Raw genomic sequence first — 21,927 nt, 5'->3', positions numbered from 1 at the left:
AAGGTTATCCACTCTTTAATTAATTATTTTAAGATCAAAACTCTTTTGGACAAAATAACTCGAACCGAAACTCAACTTTTATAAAAAAAAAAAAATCAATCCGTCTACTTTTTTTATACTTGCATGAGATCCAGACTTGTGTTCGTTTTAACGGAGTATAGTAAATCTGACTAATTATTATTTGCCCAGACCCACGTTCATTTTAATGGTCCACAATAAATCTGACTAATCATTATTTGTCCAAAGAATTCGCACTGAGAAGTTTGTGTTGCGGAAGATTGAATCTATAAACTAAGTCACGATGATCAACTTATAATTATTTTTTGCCGCTACCCTCTTTTGGTTGTCAATCAATCTACGTTTGATTAGCTCATTTTTTCAGAAATTAATCACACATATCATGTAATGCATTAAGGGGAAAGATCAACGTGCACCATATGGAATTATTAACATTATGAAATTATAAAAGAAAATATTTATAAATTAAATTCTAGAAGTATGTTTAAGCGATAAGGACTCTCTATTTATTAAAAGTTAGGTGTTAGCAATAATCATAATAATGTTGATGTTATGTTATGAAAGCTGTATTACTTAGGTGTAGTGTGATTAGATTTGTCTTGAAACCACACGCATGGCATTATTTATTAAAGATTTGGAATAGCCTGACTGTTATATATCTTATTTTCTTTTTTTTTTTTTTTAAGAAAAAGGTGGAAAAGAATTATGAATTCATATACAGTTCAAGATACAATTCTTCAGGGTGTCACAATAATTATTTTTTTTTATCAAAATTCAGATATTAATGATAAACTAAAATATATTGTATTACGTACTTATAGATTATTGGAATATATATATATATATATATATATATTAAGGTTTTCAAACTGTTGTACAAAATATATCCTATTTTAAGAATAAAAAAACACAAAGTGATTGGCTAACATCCAAACAATAAAATAGATGCATTGGTTGAATATATATATATATACTTCATAACAACTTACAACCAATATTTTGAAACTCATAAATTTAGGAGTTAGGTGTAATTCCTGGAATTAGCAACTTTTTAAATGTATAAGCCGAAGACGGGAGGGGGTGCCATCAACTTTGCTCAAAGAAAATTTTAATTTCAATTAATGCCTACCAAGATTTTTTTAAAAAAAATTTATTAGAGGTTTTTATAGGTCAAAATAATATAATGAACTACACAATATGGATAACTCTCGCATTGACTGACCAAATTGGTGAATATAACTGTAGTCGAGATAACTTAAATCCAGATTACTAATTTTTTTTTTTTTTAAATGGAACTCATCCTGAATTATGTAAATTATGTTATGCAATTGATGTATTGTTAGCAAGTAATTAGATGTAGGAAGTGTTATGTGGTCCATCGAGCAAGGTTGGTGATCAATGGGTCCAACTCATTTACCTGCTCTTTCATCCTTTTGGATCCAACAAAAGATAAATGGAAAAAGCAAACTATTCCTAACTATATATTATTCATTTATTATTGATTATATTAGGATTAATTTATTATTTCCTATATATTATACATTTAAGTTTATTTTTAAAGTCAACATTTCAGTCATATAAATATCTCATGAATTTTCAATTGCTCCAACCTTGTGCACTACATGGCTAATTGTGTGATTAAATCAAATACAATATTAACACTCTAAAATTAATTACACAAGTCTTCCAATTGATATATGTAAATTCTATAAATCTTATTTGGAAATTATGAAGTTTAGTATAAATAGCAAGTGTTTATTTCATTTCCAAAAATTAAATTTTATAAAATTCAATATAATTACTTAAATTCTATTATATATAAATGAAATTTAACATTCAAATTCATTTATATAAAAAAGGGATTTATATAAAGATAAAAACACTCTAATTAACCTATAATAGATCCGAATTTTAATTTTCACTTCATGTAATTTCTACGATGTGTAATTTTTATCCAAAAATGGATTTATATTATAGTTTATGAGCAAAATTACTCTTTAATGGGTTTATAATAAAATTCATAATACATTTACTGCCAGGTTAAATAATAGTTTCTGAGTGAAACAGTTAATGTGCAAAATGTTCAAATAATAATAATAAAACTATATATTACAATGAATTTTTATTTTCTGAAACTAAACTGGCATGTTGCCAAAAAAGGAAAGTTTCTGAGTAGAAGAGAACACCTTAAAACTGTGTTCCTCTTGTGGAAAGTTAACGTCAACCAACGATCATCAAAATTCAAAACGTTGCGTGCGGGAAGAAGCTTTGGTCGACTATTAGGACAAAACCATAATTAATTAATTAACACAATACTAATAATAATAAATAATAAACGACACTTTTCTCAAAAAAAAAAAAAAATAATAATAATAATAAACGACACAGAAAGCGAAATATATGTAGTTTTTTCTTTTTTTACTTTCCTAATTTTCAAAACACATTTAAAAAAAAAACCCATCCATTACCATTTACTAGATTGTGAAGCAGGCTTGCATATAGAGACAGGAAACCAATACCTTTCACGGCCTCTGCCGAAGCAAACAAGACCCCTTTTTTCTTTCCTCGATTTTCACTTCCATTTCCGGGTAATGCGGAGCTTGTATGTCAAATTTTTTTTTTAATTTGCTTTTAAAATAAATTTGTCTCTTCTGTGTTATTTGATTGCTTAAGGTTTTCAATTCGCTGTTTACTTTTCTTTTCTTCTCCTTTTTTTTTTTTTTTTTGATTTGATTGTCTTAATTGATTGTATGTGAAGACAACGGCGTGGAGAATCTCGAACTGGGTATCTTTGTTTTTGTTTTTCTTTATTAATTGGTTTCATTTTTGCAAAACTTCAACGCGGGTTTTGTTTCCATTTTAATGTTATTTGTGTTTGATTGGATTGTTTTTGGTGATTGGGTTAATTGGGAAAAGAATTGAAATATAGAATGCGATAACCTTGAGCAAATACTGAATGGGTTCGTTTTATTTCACTGTTCTTGTCTCATTTTATGGTTGCTTCCTTTGTTGTATATTATAAATGTTAAACATAGTTTTTGGCTCAATATACTTGAGTTTTGTGTAAAAAATGGTAGCCAGTTGAGATTTTGAAATGGGTTTTTGTTTTTGTTAGGAATTTTGTCTCATATTCTATTTTTACTTTGGTGGTTATTAGATTGCCAAGGCGTTTCTGTGCTTTTTTTGAGGTTTATATTTGATTGAGATCAGTAACTTCGTTGGAGATTAGAAATAACTTTTTTTTTTTCAAAATATATTTATGAGAACGGTGATTTCCTGTAAAATTCCAGTTGCTTTTCTCATTCTCAATTGCTTATTGATAGCTATCTAATCATACAGGTGACTGTGAATGAACTAGAGATAAAAAGCTGTTTTTCTGGGTCAATTTTCATTAGATGAGTCTACTTTCAACTCTATAAAGTTTGTCAGCAGAAAATGTTTCCTTGTATTTTGATTGCATATAGATGTGCTTAAGTTGTTTGGTTTCTGCATGGATTGATCCTTGATGTTATTATTTTTCTTCTCCTTCTTGCCAATCCTAACACAAAAAACCCATTTCCTTATAATTTACTTGCAGTTGATTTTTGGATTTATAAATGTCTGGTAAATGTTGTTCCGCCACTTTCATCTTTCCTTTCCTTTTTTCTTTTGCTGCACTTCTACTTTTCGCTTTTGGTTTAAGTAGCCTGTGTTCTCTGGCAGGCTATTTGGTCTTTCAGCTCTTTACTAACTTGTTGATTAGTTTTTTGTTTTTTCAAGAGGCAGAGAGCGCATATGAAATGCTAACTTATTTTAAGTGGTCTGTCTTCTCTGCAATGTTTTATCAAACAATGCAGCTAAATGGTGTCTTGTTGCCACTGTTGACTGTTCTTATAAATATGGTACATCTCTATGGGAGCTCCTTAGAAATTTGTCAATAACTGACTATAGATGCAGAAGATTCTACTTCAAATCCACTAGTCATGCATGCCACAGAACAGTAGGATGCCTTAATGCCAAAACTACCCAAACTCCTTGAACTTTTTCTATGTTTAAACATTAAAGACAAATAGCAAAATTTCATTATGTATTAGAGTAATATCATTAGTAAGATTTTTGTGATGGAAGTTAGTCCAGTTGAGAAAATGGAGTCGTCATTCAGCATCTTGTGCTTAACCTATTGTAAAGTCTAATTTCTTCAAAAAACTGAAGCTGCTGCTGTGTTTACAGGCCAATGGGGTGTTGAATCTTTTGGAAATATTGCAAAAGTGCTTAATTCAGTCAAACTTGAAATACTGCTCACTTCGGGATAACAATGGCTCCTGGGGGTAGTGCTTGCAAAGAGGTTCTTGAATCTCAACCCACAATCCCGGATTATGATATTGGAACAGCAAAGGTAGAGAATAATATTACAACGGCTAAAGGTGCTCCCAGTCTAGGCGGAAAGCATGGAGTTTATACTAATAACGGCGTGCATGAACTCCTTGAGTGCCCTGTTTGCTCAAATTTAATGTATCCTCCAATACACCAGGTTTGCTCTTAATTTCAGCATTTCGGGATGCATTCATTCTCTCCTCCAACCCCACCCCCCCCCCCCCCCCCCCCCTTCCCTAGAATTGAAAATGGCCATATTATGTGTAATGCTCAGAACAGTATTTGGACCCTCCCCTTTTCTCCTCTTCCATGAAGTTAACAAAAGGAAATTTATTTATTTATTTATTTATTTGAAGAACTTCAACTATTGGTATACCAAATTTCTTATGATGCCTCAAATAATTCAGAGATTATTTATAGTTTGCTTGGTTCCTTATACATTTCTATAGTCCACAACTGTAAGGCTTTTGTCATTTACTTGTTATCGTGATTGTGGATACAGTAAAGTAATGCTGGAAGGAATTGAAGTTCATAGGAATCTACCTTTACGGTTTATCATATTGAAGGTGTATTTGAAATATGAAATTTGATAATTTTTTAAGGTTATCATAACCATTCATGAATGACAATATGTATTGTCAGCGCAAGCCATTATCATGTCCAGTGACTGGTTTATGAATATGGTAGGGTAGATAGCTGCGAATATACCATAGAGTTTGCAACTGTCATGGCAGGCTTGTTCGTAACTTTTGTATTCTTAACAGGGTTTTCTTGCAAACTATAGTTTACCACTTTGTGATGGAGGCAAGATTGGGGCATGTATAAGATAGTGTGGTGGTGGTAGATGCATATGACAGTTTGGAAATACATAAAATGGCTTTTTCAATTTGTAAAGTAAAGAAGGATTCATACTTTTTAATACTGATTATAGACTAACTGATTAGTATTTAACTGTATTTTTGGGTCACTTAGGAATCAGTGCAGTAACAACTCTTGATTACTTGACCATAAAACTCCTAACTGCTTAGTTTGGTAAATCAAATTATGAAATTAATGATTCAGTTAAGATTTCAAATTTAAAAACTATGTATTTCCTATTTCTTATTTATTTTTCCACATCTTTTTAGAATTATTGAATATGGTGATCCAATTATCAACTCTCTTATTTATGTTGGACTTTTATGTTATAGTGCCCAAATGGACACACTTTATGTTCGAACTGCAAGATTAGAGTGCATAACTGTTGCCCTACTTGTCGCTATGAACTTGGAAATATAAGGTGCTTAGCCCTGGAGAAAGTTGCAGAATCACTGGAACTGCCCTGCAAGTACCAGGATTTGGGATGTCATGATATCTTCCCATACTACAGCAAGCTCAAGCATGAACAACACTGTCGATTCCGTCCTTACACTTGCCCTTATGCTGGGTCTGAGTGCTCTGTCACAGGTGACATCCCAGCACTTGTTGCACATCTAAAGGATGATCACAAGGTGGACATGCATGATGGGTGTACCTTCAATCATCGTTATGTCAAATCAAATCCGCATGAAGTTGAAAATGCCACATGGATGCTAACTGTGAGTCTCTTGTTTTATGATACATAATAAACTTATATAGTTGGATTGTTTAACCATTCTGGTGTGCTAAAGGATGTGATTTTTCAGTATAATAGAGAAAGACACAAATAACTCAATAGATGCTAACTTCATGTGTCTGGGGTCTTTATGTTTGGGCTTGTGGTTAGAAATTTGACAGAATTTGGTGAATCAAAAAATTGGACCGAGTAGAATAGAAAGACTTGGTTATACTGTTAGAATTGTTCCTGTGCTTTCAGTTTGTACTGTTAGAATTGGTTATATAGGGGCTTTCAGAATTTCACATTTTCTGTTGTAAGAATTGCAAAGACACCACAGTATCGGATGATCGTATGATAAACTTTAATTGCAATATAAAACCTTATTTTATCTTTGATATTTGATTCTAAATCTAATTACCCAAAATTTATGTTTTCTGGGCGATTTGAACAAATACTTCAATTGACATCTTGAGCTTTTAATCCTGTGAAGGTCTTCAACTGTTTTGGAAGACAGTTCTGCTTGCATTTTGAGGCATTCCAGCTAGGTATGGCACCAGTATATATGGCCTTTTTACGATTTATGGGTGATGATAATGAAGCAAAGAAATTTAGCTACAGCTTGGAAGTCGGTGGAAATGGCCGCAAACTGACATGGCAGGGAATTCCCAGGAGCATCCGTGACAGTCACAGGAAAGTTCGTGATAGCCAGGATGGACTCATTATTCAGAGGAGTTTGGCTCTCTATTTTTCTGGAGGAGATAGGCAAGAGCTGAAGTTGAGGGTTACAGGCCGCATATGGAAAGAAGAATGAGAAGAGATAATGTTCAGTTGATTGTACAGTATGCAAAATTTATGTAATGCAAGGTCAGAGCGGTAAAGCTTCAGTTATTCAGATTGGATTTGCTATCGTCTTTACTTCGTGTTCATGATTGAGGTCTTCAACAATCTGTTATCTCACGACTCCGCGGAGCAGATTCCAGTTGAGTGTGTAGGAAGTGAAAACTGAATGTTAAGCTTCATGCATCAAAATGCATGTCGGTTCGCAAATGAACCATGTTTAAATATGCCATTTCTGTTCTGTTTATGTTTTTATGTACCATATTCCCTGATTGAAATGAGAAGGAATAAAGATCCAGTCTCTTTGCTTATCTATGTCCATCTCTTTTCTGCTAATATACTTGGTTCATATTCTTGAAAGACAGAATCCGCGGCCCGCTGTTCTTTTTGGCCGCGTTTTAAATATCACGCTGGCTTGAAAAAAATCCTCAAGTAAACAGAAATCCGAATCCTAATCTTCTCAGGTAAAGGAAAAAGATATTGCATATAATATATAAATCAAAATCTCCATGCTCATCTCTACACTTGCAATTTTTTCTTCTGTTGCATCTTCTTTTACTATTTGAGTCTTTGATCGTCATTAACCATGCCTTCGCCAAGAACTTTTGCAAGGCAAATCAGCTCTCTAATTAGCAGAAACAAGTTTTCTTTTTCTTTTTCTTCTTATAAGCCGCTCTACGCGAAGTTGTCAGAAAGTGCGAAAGCGCAACAGGGTCGAAGAGGCCACATAGCCATTTACGTCGGTGACGAGTGCAGAAGATATGAAGTTCCATTGAAAAGTTTGAAATTTCCGGCGTTGCAAGAATTGATCAAGCAGTCACAGGACGATTACTTCGACTTGAAGATTGACGGGCCAATAATTCTTTCTTCTTGCACTCCTGATATGTTCGATCAACTGTTGAAGCGCGCGAAGGAGTTTGCGTGATATCAGAATTGGATCATCATTAATACCCAATTACATCAAATTTTCTTTAATTTTTTTCTTCTTTACTGTATTTGATCAATCATATACAGGGGAATTGGTAATTGATGTCCCATTATTTTTGTTTTAACTCCAATTAATTCTAACTTGTAGTGCAGGAATATTTTGATTCAAGATCTTTTTTTAATAAACAAAATCACATATTTCTTGATTCTTTTGCATTTATATGTCATAATTCTTGTTTTTATCCCTGAAGTCGCTCATGAGAAAACTTGTCAATATAAAATATAATTTGAGTTCAAAGAATCATGAAAGGAATTTCTTATGTTTGAAAGTAATCATAACATTCATAATTTTAGTGGGTTTTGAAAATTTATAATTTTTTTGGATTCACCTGATGCTATTACCATCCATCAAATAATTTCTAATACTGTTTTAAAATTGAAATTAGATAATTTTTTTAAGTGTTGTGACTTGGATAATAATATTAAATACTATTGAAAATGATTAACCAATTTAATAAAAAGTCTTAAAAATTAAAAAATAAATTTAGAGTTTTTTTTAATTTTTTTTCCATGGTTTCAAATTGAAACCATTGATTTTAACAAAAATTATTGATTTGGATTTTAAAAAATGAAAAATTGAAAAACGAACCACAAAAATATGAATTCGATTACAGTTTAAAATCAAAAACTGTGATCATAGCTTGATTTTGATTTTAATTAATTCAATTTCAGTTTGACTTAAATTTGAAATTAGATTGTCGTCATTATCTACGTGTGACCCAACTTATCATTTTTAAAATGTAACTTAATTTTAATCCGTCCAAAGGATAAAGGGAAAAAAAAAGAAAAGAAGGATCAATTCGGTTTTTGCAAACTAGATATCAGAATTGAGATCATGATAAAGTGAAACAAAGACCGTCCGATGTGAATAATAAAAATAAAACACATGGGGCATGCGAAGCAAACGTGAAAGCACGTAGAAGTAGGTTAGTTTTAGCTGTTAAAGCCTCGGAATCCGAATTTCCCGCTACAACAAAGGAAAATGTGCCTCCGCCTCTGTTTTGTTCTAAAACAGAGAATCAATACAGGGAGTTAGAGAACAGAGAGAAGAAACTAAAAACAACCCATCTCCTTTCTTCCTCTGTTTTCCAAAATCTCCTCCGTTTTATTTATTTTTTTCGTTTCTGTAGATATTTTTTTTTCTTTTCCCACATTTTTCTCCATTACCATTCTCTCTCTATCTACCAATCGAATCTCTCTGTCATTTCCTCTGTTAAAATCTCAAATCCTTAGGTACAGATTCTTTGATTTTACAATATCAACTCTTTCTTTGTGGTTCTTGATTTTTGACGATGAAATAATGAAAAAAGTAGAATTTTGCAGGACATTGTTTGAAATTGTGGTATTAATTGAAGAGCTGATATGTCGTGTTGCGGAGGTGCGGAGGAGGAACTCGACGGCCCGCCTGCTAATCCATCTGCAGCCCCACCTAAAGGAGGCAATCCATATGGAGGTAATTGTCCCTCTAAATTTCTTTTCCTTTTTCTTCTTCAAATGCTGGTTTTATATGCATATTTCAATTTCTTTTTCTCTTTTGTTTTATAAATTTTTTGAAATAGTTTTATATGCATGTTCTTTTAGTATGTATCAGAAATTCAAAGTTGTAATTAATGTTCCTCATTCCATACATAGGCACAAATTGAGAGCAGGGGAGTATATTTGCATTACAGTTATAATTATATCCTACCAAACAAAGCCTATATTTACTTTTGGTTATTTTAGATAGCCAGAGAGGAGAGCCAAAGAGTGCCAATCCTGCCAAAAGTGGAGCTCCGCAAAAGATGTTACCAATTGAAGTTCCATCTATGTCATTGGAGGAGTTAAACAGATTAACCGATAACTTTGGTTCTAAGGCATTGATTGGTGAAGGTTCTTATGGCCGAGTTTTCTATGCCAAGTTAGAGGATGGTGGAGAGGCTGCAATAAAGAAACTAGATGCCAACACTTCACAAGAACCAGATTCTGATTTTGCAGCACAGGTTAGATAATTTATGTGAATTCCAATCTCTATTCTTGCCTGAAAAATTTAACTATTCTTGCATTTTTCTTTTTATTGCGGTATGCAGTTATCCCTAGTTTCAAGGCTTAAACATGATCATTTTCTGGAGTTGATGGGATATTGTTTGGAATCAAATAGTCGAATCTTGGTTTACCAGTTTGCGACAATGGGTTCTTTACATGACGTATTACATGGTACATATCTTACGTAATGTTTGGCATATAATGTAATGAAATGTAATTTAATGTAATGGATTGATAAATGGTTGATTTTATGATGCAGGAAGGAAAGGTGTGCAAGGGGCTGAACCAGGTCCTGTACTTAGTTGGAACCAGAGAGTTAAAATTGCCTTTGGTGCAGCCAAAGGTCTTGAATATCTGCATGAAAAATGTCAGCCTCCTGTAGTTCATCGCGATGTTAGATCGAGCAATGTACTTCTTTTTGATGATTTCATGGCTAAAATTGCTGATTTTAACCTGTCAAGTGCCTCTTCTGATACTGCAGCTCGGCTGCATTCAACAAGAGTCTTAGGCACTTTTGGTTACCATGCTCCTGAGTAAGCATTTTGGCTTCTCCTTCAACATTAACCTATGTTTCTTATGGATGTGATACGCAACATTTGAACTGAAAATGCATTTTACATTATGTCACATACGATTATGACATTTCGGAACATAGCTTAAACAGTTGATTAGTTTAACATTCCTTTTCAACCTGTTTGTTTCTTTATAGGTATGCCATGACTGGACAAATAACACAGAAAAGCGATGTTTATAGTTTCGGAGTGGTTCTTCTAGAGCTTTTGACAGGAAGAAAGCCAGTAGACCATACAATGCCTAAGGGACAACAAAGTCTTGTTACCTGGGTATGTTTCTTTTTTTTCTATTTTTGTTCTTTGATACATTGAAAATACTTAGTTTGAAGTTTAAACTCTTAATTTCTTGCATTACAAGACATACTAGTAATTCTTTAATCTTCTATTTATATTCATTTTATGCATTCAATTAACCAATACTAGTAATTAAACACAGGCAACTCCAAGATTAAGTGAAGATAAAGTGAAGCAATGTGTGGATCCCAAACTAAATAATGAATACCCACCAAAGGCAATTGCTAAGGTTTTCTTTTTTTCTTTTACTATAAACGGCCTTTTCTTTTTCTTACCAAATTTCTTGATTGAAACTATAAATAACTGAATTCTAATGTTTGCTCGTTAACTAACTTATCAGTTAGCAGCAGTCGCAGCACTTTGTGTTCAGTACGAGGCAGACTTCAGGCCAAACATGACAATTGTCGTTAAGGCTCTGCAACCACTTCTCAACTCATCAAAACCAGCAGGACCAGAAACTCCAGCATAAATTCAAAAAACGAAATAGCCTAAAAATTTCAGACAGGCATTCTTAGATTTATGTAATATATATGCAGTTCTACGTAGTTCCCCTATTTCGTCTGTTGTTTCTGCCACGACATTGTCATGGTTACATAGACGGATTATACAGAGAGGGAATTATAATCATAAATCTATTTGATACAGTTAATATGGGATAAAAATTTCAATTAGTGTTTTTTTGATAGATTGTATTTTTAGTTGTTTGGCAAATACACATTGCCAAGATTGTAGTGCTCTTTTTGTTCTTGTCTCTAACCATGTGAGAAAAATGTTATTGGGAATGTTTTTATACCATAATGACTAATTTATGTGGATCCAAATATTTTTTTTTTAAAAAAAATTTATTATTGTTTTTTGTAAATATTATATTTAAACATTATGTTTTTTTTTTTTAAATTTCAGTATGGTATCTTAAATTATATTTAATTAGAAATCTCCTATTAAAGCTTCATAATGGTGTTGTTAAAAGAACAATTAAAGTTGAACAGATTTCATAATGATCAAAGGAATTGATATGTATGTTGTCAAACTGATGACTCTGCTCCAAATGGCAAATGTAATTCCATCAATTCCCAAAATAAAAGAGCAGCGTCGCCTGAGGGGTTCGACCTTTCACGGGAAACCCCATGTACTTAGCATGCACACGTCTTAATCACTCAACCAAAGCTACTTGTTTGTTTTTGACCATGGAATTTTTTATCTTTTCTTGCTTATTTGCCACAGACATGATATTCCTCTGCAGTTTTTGCAAAACCTTATAAATAAGAATACTGCTACAAGCATGAACCCAGGAAAGGGTAGCCCAAACCGAGAAGGGGAATCGAAACTTGCTTCCACCATTTTGAGACCCATAAATATCTGTGTATTGCATGTATAATCCCTCAAGAAAAATGGCAGTAGTAGTACTCTTTACATCAAAATTGCAGATAACTAGACTTGTTCCCTTTTTCTTTTTAATAAGAAAAACCCTTATAAAAATAGATGGAAAGAATTCTTATATACATATGCTTAACTAGAAGAGAAATGAAGATATTACATACAATTATCATATGAATTTTTGGATCATTTCTCTCACTTCTTCAATCACAAGCCAAGCCTTGTGCCCTCCAATTACCTCTGCTTTCATCTCTCCATCCTTCCATAGCTGCATTACTCAATTCTGTCATTCTCACTTCTCCAGTAAACTACTTACTAAATAATTTTGGTCAAACTAATTTGAATAAAGTAAGAATTCTGATAGCAAATGTACCTGAATTGTGGGCATTTTCTGGCAATTTGGAGAGAACCAAGGGAAAAAAAAATAAAATCATTAGAAAAAAAAAAAAATTATATAATTGATAATTATAGTTTGAAACGGAAGTAATTGTTTGACAGAGTGAAAAATCAAACATACTGAGATGTTTCCACGCTTGACTAGAGCTTGTGGTACCTTGTTCACGTCCACATAGTAAAACTTTATCCTAAATTTTGCAACACCAAAAAAAAAAAAAAAAAAAAAAAAAAAAAAAAGATTTTTTTAAAACATGATTTCTTTTATTACAAGATAAATATTCCATCACCAAATCATTAGTTCAACAGTTATTTTGTCAATAGTTTACTCAATAATTTTATGCTGAAACTAGAAAATTTATCCCAATAATTTTTTTTTTATTTACAGTAAAATAATGTTTTAAGAGTCAAACTTGCAAGATATTTTAGGTAGATATTTTTTGAATAATGCTACTGTACCTTTTGTGAACAGATATTCAAGAACGGAGGAAAAACAGAGAGAGAATTACTTGGTATCAAATTCAGCGGCCAATTTCTTTAACTTGGGCTTCAAATAGATGCATTTTCGACACCAAGAAGCCATCCTACAAAATAATAATAAAAAATCCAATTAATTGGTAATTAATTAATTAAGGAAAAAGAAGGGACAACAGATAAATATATTAAATATAAGTAGAATTATTTATGTATGTACCAGTCAATGAGAATAGGCTGTGAGAGTTGCTGCGCTTGGATTAGGATTTGATCGAGCTGATCAGAATCGTTGATGGCTTCCATCTCTACAGATGTGGGTTCTGTCATATCAGCCCAAAAAGCTTCGAGTTTCATGTCTCTTTTGGAAATCCCTTTTGGTTTTCCATTTCTAAGATCAAAGAATCCACAAGTTCTTTGCACTAAAAAGCTGGAGCAGCAACTCCCACCGCTGCTACTTCGTAACTGCAGCTGCTGCTGTTGGTAATTATAGACTGCTTCTCTGTACAAAATGTGGGAATTCGCTGCTATAATTGACATTCTTGTTTCTTTCTTGAATCTTAATTATCCCCTCCTCTATTTCAAGAAAAAAGAAAAAAAGAAAGCCTTTTCAACAAATTAAAGAAACATCAAGAAATTTTAATTGGTGGGTGAGAGGGAGAATCATCCAAGAAAATCATGTTTTGGTTATTTGAAGTGTTGAAGTTTTTGAGGCCTGAGAGTTTGGATTAGACGATTTTGAAGGTTGCTTTCTTTTCCTTTTTTTCTGAAATTATTAAATTTATTATTATTATTATTAATTTTTTGGCCGTTCCGAAGGTGGATAAAAAAATGGTTGGAAAATGGGAAAAGAAAAGCTTATCCGGAAGGTGAGTTGGGAATGAGAGGAAAAGGAACAATGCCTTGTGGGGTCCATATATGAGGAGCCATTTTTGGTCTCCTGGACATTTCAGGTTCTCTATTCTATTAATATGAACAGTCACTGATATTGGCCCAAGTTTGAAACACACGTTTGCTCTATGCAGCAGCTGGACTGACCCACTTCTTATTGGGTCTAGTTTATTAGAGCTGGGCCTAGGATTCAGTCGCTTCCTCCCTTCTTAGACAAGTGAATGTGAATCTTATTCAGTTGAATGATAAAAACTACTGACTGCTAAATAATTAAAAATTGATGTAATTTTATAATTATTTACTGATAATTTTATTTTTTAATCTGGCAAATTATATAGCTTATTAAATTCTGTTGAAAAAAACTTTTTCATTTACATAAATTTTGATTTGTAAATTCAGATAATTATAAGCAATTTATCAATTCAGCTCTGAGAAATAAATTTATTTCATTTTTGTCTAATCGAATAAGCTGAAGATGAAATACCAATAACCTATCGACATGACAAAATAAACAATCCTAAAGTTAGTAGATTATAAGAAAAAAAATTAGTAATTTTTAATCGTATATGATTGTAAATTTTATGTGCGGGTTACAAATTAGGCATTCAATCATTAGAGTACAGCCAAAACCAATAATTTGTGCAACCTTTGAAGCTATCTAATAGTTAGACATTGAAAATTTTGCAAACAAATAAAAAATAATCTGAATGAAGCAAATCGAATTAATTCGATTCTGAACAATAATGAATTCCTTATCTATATAAGGAAAAAAAGGAAAAAAAAAAAAAAAAAAAGGAACAATTGAATAATCCAAAATCGGAGATTAACTACCTAATCAAACTAGACGCAACTCATGCGTTACCAGTTTACCAACTCTTTGGAACGTTTAGAAAATTATTTTTCCTCCTCTAATTAATAATCAAAATGCAAAATTTATTATAAAAATTTCATGTCTATGCTATTATCATCTATCAAGTTTTAGTATATTGTTACAAGTCCATTTCTCTTATTTGATTAACTAATATAAATATTCACTTTTAAAACATATATGGACGTGAAAGAAAACGACTCGACGTGCCTTATCAATATCATTTTTTATATGCATGTAGAATTGAAGATTATGCATTGAATAATAGCTACTAGCTAGCTTTTCTTGAACAAAACTTAAAAGGTAAGACAACTACTACAATTATGGCAAGATTACAGAGAAACCATAGATCAATAACTGAAGGAATTAGAAAAGTAAACAAGCCACAGCCTGCTTTTCATTCCTTTTCAGGCATTTAACTACATATAGACCTCCATGTCACCAACCTAATAACTAATTAATGACTACATGCATGTATATTCAACTGTATTAATCAGAAACCTTGACATATAAATAATACAATAGAAAATCTCTAGCTAGAAACTAGTATTAGCAACCAAAGGCATTGTTCTATCAAGTATTCTACTTATCAACATAGTCCTCTTTTTCTTCTTACTACCAACCCTAAATTCTTTCTCACCATCACCGCCATTGTCTGAGTTTCTACTAACTTCCCAATCTCTCAACTTGATGTGATGCTCACAGAATTCACAGCCTTCAGCTCTCTCTCTACTGCATCTCCATCCTTTCCCATTTTTCCTACAACATCTCAAACTCTTACCTATTCTTGTATTATTGCTATAATTATCGTCATAATCTTTCCCTTTCTTATGGCAAATCTTGATTCTTGACTTATAATTAGCAACAACTGATTCCTTCTTTCCATTTTCCTTCTCATCGAATTCTTGGGTTATGAATTTTTCTAAGCCCATTCTTCTTTTCTTCAATGGAAATACTTTCTCTTCCTCACACCACCATCCTGTCACCACCATTAATTAATTGTATATCAAAGTATTAACACAGTTACAGTTATGTACAGTGTAGGAATCTTTACTTACCATAAGTAGATAAAGAGGAAGAAACGGAGCTTGAACTTGATGTTTCCGTGCTAATAGAGCTATAATGAAAAACAAAAACAAGAAATTAAAATATGAAAATATAATTATATTTGAAGAATATTAATTAATTAATGAAAAAAACCTCTCACAAACTGCTGTAGTCATCTTCTCCACGCTATCAACCGTAATCCGTTTTTCTCCGGTGCCGATTCCTGTGTTCTAATTAACATAAAGACCTCGGATTGCGTTAGCTATTATTACATCAAGTTCAGCATAAAAAAAATAGAAGCTTGAAAGACAAGAAACCTTCACCGGAACGTTTGTTCTACTGATCATGACAGGCGGTGGAGAGAAATAGTCGTTTCCGCCGTTAGAACCACTGTCTGATAGGCGGTGCAGTTTTTGTGACGGAAAGGTTGGCGTGGGAGTTGTTGGCCATGGAGGCTGGTGAGCAATCGATGAAACAAGATCCGGTGACGACGCTAATGGCGGCGTTACTGATGAAAGCTGAAGAGCATTACAGTACCCTTTCCTGATTCTCATTGACGGAAAATTTGGGGCTCTTTCTTCAGTTACTTAACAAAACCCTAATTTTGTGACAGTGAAATATAGAGGTAGTGGCGAGTGGTGAATGGTGACTAGTGACTTCCTTTTGTCTTGTGTTGTTGGTGCAGCGGTGGCGCTACATGTACGATGCCACGAGGCTCCAAGACGCGCGTATGGATATTATAGATACTTCACGCTCTATCAAGGAGCGTGTTATTCACATTTCCAGCTTTTAGTGTACACGTTTTGCATTGGGTTGGGTATAAAGGGCAGCGTGCAGTGAGGCGGGTAGAGAAACAAAAATTTTTGTGGAAGCGGCTGTTTCTTTTTGCAGTATCTGCTGGCTACCAGTGTCAGAGCTGCTTTGGAGCGTAGAATAAAAAAAATTATATTCGTTATTTTTGTGAATAATGATTGCCCAACACGCGCTGTAACGGTAACCATATTATGTGGATAAGAAAGAATCAAAAGATGAATAAGTAATGCAAAAGTTTAGCCCAATTAATTTATAGTTAGGTTTAGGAGAATTATCAGAGGCCCAAATTGATGGGTTCGGAATTGAATTGAAGGCCCACTATTGGATTGAATTCGTTTGGTGTGTATTGTTGGTAGTATATGCACCGTATTTACTATTGAATTATAAATCCTATTTTTTTGACTGTTTGTTTCTTTATTTACGAAAATGAAACCACAAATTTATTTCGTATATATGCCTAGTTTTTCTCTTTATTTTGTTTTTCTATTTTTTTTTTTTTGTTTTATTTCGTTTTATACATACTTCTTTTCGTCTTTCAATTGTAGTTTTTATTTTTTTTTGACCGAAAATGAAATTCTCTTTATTTCTAATCTCTTTTGATATTTTATTTATTTCGAAACTTCATTTCTTTTCTGACATTTATCAAGATGTCCCCTTTTAAATATATACTTTTATCCTTACAGTTTTAAAACTAGAAGAAAAAAAAAATCATGAACAACTGAAGCATGTTAAAAAATAATCACTCAAAGATTAAAGAATGATTAGATTTTTAAAATGTTAGAAAAAAAAAAAAAAAAAAAAAAAAAAACTAGTCCAATTGTCAATTATGAGTGTGCTGTTTACCTTATTGATTATGCTATAATTTTTGGAACTAACATAAAAATAATAGTTTGTAAATGATAATTTAATCACAGAGGTAGATCCTAAAGTAACATATTTTTAAACTTATTATAAAAAAAGAATTAATTTTGGTAAGGTAAGTAAATTGAATGGAAAATATAATCTAACCATCAAATATTACAATCTGGTTTGAAAACATTATCCTTTGTATGGATGGGAGTATTTTTTGGAAGGAATAAAAATAATCATTTCTAGAATATCTCATCGTTTAAGTGAAGATATAATTATCAATTTTCAACAATAATATTTTCTTTCTCTAAAATTTTATACTTTCCAAACAAAGGAGGATAAATCGATTTTCTTTCCTTCGTTATATTCAAAAACAATGATAGAAATCGACCGTGGGAAGGAAGTTAATGATTCCTCATTATTTTCTTTTATTATTTTTCTTTCTCTAATATTTTCCTTCCTCTCTTTTCCAAACAAAGGGTAAAGTATGGTGAGATTTTCATAATTTTGTGGTTAAAAAAATGTTTAGTTGTTAACAATAAAAAAAATTAAGTTTTATATAAGAAAAAATACTCAGCTATTGCAGAGCATAAATATAAATTACTGAAATTAAAAATTGAAAATAAAAATTGGCAAGTCAAATGAATGATGGGTTGAATCAAGTCAAACAATGGTAAACAAATATATTCCTCGTCACTCTCTTACTTTCGATTTGTTATGATTTCATACTAATACTAAAATTTAATTTTTTGTTCTAATAGCTACTAACCATGGACCGAAGTGCCGGCTCGATTCGTCCAACCTGCTTGATTTAAAAAAGAAAAAATCAAGCTTGGATAATTTTTTTTTAGCTCTAGTTCAATTTCAACTTGGTCATGATGAGTTGGATTTGGATCAAGGTGTAATGATAAGGTAAAGTTTGTGGATATCTGTCAAGATCTATAGATATCCGTAATTTAAATTTAAATTTTTAAATTTTTTTCCTAAATCAAACCAAATTTGAACCAAATAAAAAGTAAATCGGTCCGGTTAGGTCTATTACAAGTAGGGAAATACTTTTACTTGTTTGATTATAACTTGCAATTTATAACTTTTAAAGGTTCTATTCACGGCAAACATGCTTTAATCACTGTAAAAGATTGTTAAAGTGATTAATTTACATAATTATTGGAGCCTAATCCATTTCTTTTTTTTTTTTTTTGTCCTTTTTGTCTTTTTTGCATGGTTCAATTAGGAAGGAAACGCTTTCTTAAAGAAAAAGGAAATGAAAGTTCAAATTTGTTAACTTTTTTTTCTTTTTTAAGATAATATTAGGATTTCATTAAAAACTTCCGGTCAATACAAATATTAGTGGAAGGACATGGCCCCTCTTTTGAAGACCAGACTAGACATAGAATAGAAACTATAAAATAATTATTGTTTACTCATCTAATAAGAAATTCTAATAAAAAATAGAAGGTGAACTTAAAGGAAATGGATAGATATTAAAAGTGGTTGATTAGATGAACTCCCCAAATCTTCAGTAATTATCCATAAATTAGTTGCTTATGAACAATTACAGAGAATTTGAACCACTAAATCCAATGGAGTAACATGCCACACTACCAGACTCTAAAAGGCGAAGATCATCGTATTATTGAAAAATTCTCCACAAATTGCAACCCATCCAAATAAACCAAACAAATGCAAACAACAAAACAAAATTCCATATAAAATGGAGAGATCATAAACTCCATACAAAATGGAGATAAAACATAAATAGTAACAGAAACATAATAACATGAATTTGTACTTGTATAGACATAGATTTGTAATTTATTTAATAAAAAATATAAAAATTTGAAATAAAATTAAAAATATGAGGAGGGGCTGTCACAAGAGACAAGAATCAGCCTCTCCCCGTATCTACATGCTTGATTTTGTGCTTCACTGAAGGGAAGAAAAGAAAATTTTAACGGTGAAAGGGAGAGAGTGAGGGGGCGGCGGTTACATATATTGCTCGTCACCCACTTCCAAATTTGTTAACTTAAACACGAACAAAAGCAACAATGAATATGAATAATAGTTGTATAATTTTCATTTTATTATATAACCAAAAAATAAATATTCAAACACTTTTTTACTATTTTTTAAATAAGAAATGAGCAGACCAATAAAATTTTAATTGAGTTAACTAATAGCGTCAATCCCATAAAAGTAAGAATATAAATTCAATCACAGGTAAGTACACTTTATAATTACTATATTATTTCACAATTAATGCTATTGCGCAATAAAGGAAAAAGGGAAACTAATTTCTTTGATTTCTTTGTTTTCTAATAAGCAATTAGCAAAGGGGTCAAGATGTACCCACATTGGTCATTCTTGATGATTTAGTTAGCCATTAAAGAAACCAACAAGGTGCTACTAGCTTTTCAGCTTTTAGCCTTTTTACAATGCAAATGTACATATACAACTTTGCTAGCTGTAGGCCGGTGCATGCATTATTAATTATGTATAATCAACAATTTCAAATCCATACAAAAGCAGAATATCATCATTCATCACCGTACCATATATACACACACAAAATTACAACCAATAGCAAAACCGGAAAAAATAGTTCGGAATAGGGTTATAAATGAGCGAAGTTGACCCACATGCTATTTGAGCTCAATTTAATAAAAAAAAAAAGTTCATAATAGGGTTGTAAACGAGTCAAGCTAGTCCACAAGCTTTTTGAGCTCGGTTCAAAAAAGTTCGATTCGAATCGAGCTGAAAGTCGAGCTTAAACTAACTTGTTAGAAAACGAATTGTGCTTGAGTCTAATGATGTTCATTTAAAAAGTTCGTCGAGTCTCATCTTACTTTTATATATACATATATATCATATTTATTTTAAATTTATTTGAGTATTGAGCCGAGTTCAAATTTAAAATTTTTTGAATTGAACTCGAGCAAATTGTCTGGCAGGTCTGAGCTCGGCTTAACTTATTTATATCCGTAGTTACGAATGTGAAAATTCTTTTTAACATTTGAGAGTGTGAAATTAAAATATTTACTATTTTATAGCGAAAATATCAAATTTTCTATATTTTAAAAGGTAAATTTAAAAAAAAAATAAAATTAGGAGTCGGGGCCTTTGCCGACGTCCCCTTAATTTTGCGGTTGATTATAGCATATATGATTATGTGACTTATTAATTTTATTCTTTGTTTTACACACACACACACACATATATATATAGAGTTAAGCTAGGGATAAATTACCTTAATTAGATCCATGACTTTGCAAGTAATAGATTGATTAAGGTATACCAATTAGATGAGATATCATTTAATTGTTTAAATCATGGAAGTTTATTTGTTAATGAAATTTTTTTGGTACTATTTTCTTTTTTTAAAAAAAAAAAAAAGAATCCATCAAGATTACTGAAAATAGCATTGCTGCAAATGCAAATGTACGTTAATTGAAAAACTAAAATTTTATTCTAATTGGTTGTTGCATTTATATATCATGTCATGTGCTTCTTTCCGATTTGCATAATTAAACTAAGTTTATATATACTTTGGTTCCTTTTAATATTTCTCAAAGAAATATAAACTCAGGTGTTTTTATGATCTAAGATATTTAAGTATTAATTAATTATCACAAGATAATCATATCCTTGAAGTTTTTTCTTTTTCTACATTGAATTTCTTTTCCCTTCTCCCTTATGTTGCTTTCATGTGCAGCTAATACTAGTAGGACCATTAGTTGAGAATCCCCTATTTAAATTTATTATTATTATTATTATTATATATAAAATCAAAGAATTCTATCTTAAACGAAATCAAGTGTAAGTCTTTTAAATTGTCAGATGTAAAAAGAATAATTATTTAACATAATTATAAGACGATAATAAATTGTAATAATAACAATTATAAGAAGATAAGTTGTTTTATATTTGAGATAATGTCATATAGGAGGAAAAAAGAAAAGAAAAGAAAACTAATATTAATAAACAAAAAATATTTTATTTGAAAATAAGAAAAGAATTCAAGGGAAAAGAATTCTAATAATTTTCTCTTCAAATTTTTAAATAAATTTTTAAAAAAGTAGGACATCGACAAACAAACTACACTAAATAATTACAATACATTAATATTTTAAATAAATAAATAAATATTTATAATAAATTATAAATATAAAATAAAATAATTACTTAATTTCTTATTTTACTATAATTAGATAAATTCTTAAAATTATTATCACTATTAAAAAACACATTAATAGTGTGTGAACATTTATTGATGCAGGTCGTACTAGGTGTGTCTAAATGGGTCATGATACGAAAACATTTTTCACCTAACACGCGAAATAAATTAGTAAGGGTTAAGGTTAAACGAATTTGTGTCATAAATAAGTCACTCATTTATATAAGAATAAAAACGTGTCATATCGCGGATTGACACGCGGATTAAACAAGTAACCCGTTTATTTTAGAATAAAAATATAATTTTAGTGTTAGATATAAATACTTCAACTAAAATCTATTTAAATTTTATTGTTGTATTACTTTTTTATTTTAATTATGAACCT

General features: G+C 31.3%; 4 protein-coding genes across 8 annotated transcripts; 2 read left to right on the top strand and 2 right to left on the bottom strand.

The window, feature by feature from the left end:
* The first annotated feature begins 2,446 nt into the window (after nt 1-2,446).
* Nucleotides 2,447-7,095, top strand: LOC105646535 (E3 ubiquitin-protein ligase SINAT2). Of its 4 annotated transcripts, none has more exons than XM_012232399.4 (4): nt 2,447-2,606; nt 4,228-4,528; nt 5,562-5,948; nt 6,438-7,095. In XM_012232399.4, exons 2-4 carry the CDS (start codon nt 4,313-4,315, stop codon nt 6,756-6,758), a joined length of 924 nt encoding a protein of 307 aa, XP_012087789.2. In that variant the 5' UTR covers nt 2,447-2,606; nt 4,228-4,312; the 3' UTR covers nt 6,759-7,095. The 4 variants fall into 4 exon arrangements, with proteins under 4 accessions (XP_012087789.2, XP_020539956.1, XP_020539957.1 ...); XM_020684297.2 differs by having other exon boundaries at nt 2,469-2,620; XM_020684298.3 differs by lacking the exon at nt 2,447-2,606 and adding an exon at nt 2,682-2,803.
* A 1,674-nt stretch (nt 7,096-8,769) lies between these two features.
* On the top strand, nt 8,770-11,482 carry LOC105646559 (Protein kinase superfamily protein). 2 transcript variants are annotated; one of them, XM_012232423.3, is made up of 8 exons: nt 8,770-9,004; nt 9,095-9,224; nt 9,494-9,750; nt 9,838-9,964; nt 10,053-10,326; nt 10,503-10,635; nt 10,802-10,888; nt 11,000-11,482. In XM_012232423.3, the coding sequence occupies exons 2-8, from the start codon at nt 9,134-9,136 to the stop codon at nt 11,126-11,128; spliced, it is 1,098 nt and encodes a 365-aa protein (XP_012087813.1). In that variant the 5' UTR covers nt 8,770-9,004; nt 9,095-9,133; the 3' UTR covers nt 11,129-11,482. The 2 variants fall into 2 exon arrangements, with proteins under 2 accessions (XP_012087813.1, XP_037496762.1); XM_037640834.2 differs by having other exon boundaries at nt 9,085-9,224.
* A 517-nt stretch (nt 11,483-11,999) lies between these two features.
* On the bottom strand, nt 12,000-13,750 carry WCRKC1 (WCRKC thioredoxin 1). The gene is made up of 5 exons (XM_012232398.4): nt 13,124-13,750; nt 12,939-13,013; nt 12,554-12,620; nt 12,410-12,427; nt 12,000-12,304 (listed from the first exon to the last, which is right to left on the bottom strand). Exons 1-5 carry the CDS (start codon nt 13,438-13,440, stop codon nt 12,206-12,208), a joined length of 576 nt encoding a protein of 191 aa, XP_012087788.1. The 5' UTR covers nt 13,441-13,750; the 3' UTR covers nt 12,000-12,205.
* Nucleotides 13,751-14,902: 1,152 nt separating this feature from the next.
* On the bottom strand, nt 14,903-16,374 carry LOC105646558 (uncharacterized). The gene is made up of 4 exons (XM_020684274.3): nt 16,024-16,374; nt 15,860-15,936; nt 15,718-15,776; nt 14,903-15,638 (listed from the first exon to the last, which is right to left on the bottom strand). Exons 1-4 carry the CDS (start codon nt 16,258-16,260, stop codon nt 15,196-15,198), a joined length of 816 nt encoding a protein of 271 aa, XP_020539933.1. The 5' UTR covers nt 16,261-16,374; the 3' UTR covers nt 14,903-15,195.
* Between the last annotated feature and the right edge of the window lie 5,553 nt (nt 16,375-21,927).

This window comes from Jatropha curcas, chromosome 2 (assembly GCF_041381405.1).
Source record: "Jatropha curcas cultivar XTBG-Jc1 chromosome 2, XTBG_Jcur_1.0, whole genome shotgun sequence".
Taxonomy (NCBI): domain Eukaryota; kingdom Viridiplantae; phylum Streptophyta; class Magnoliopsida; order Malpighiales; family Euphorbiaceae; genus Jatropha; species Jatropha curcas.
This window is presented reverse-complemented; position numbering and strand designations above follow the sequence as displayed.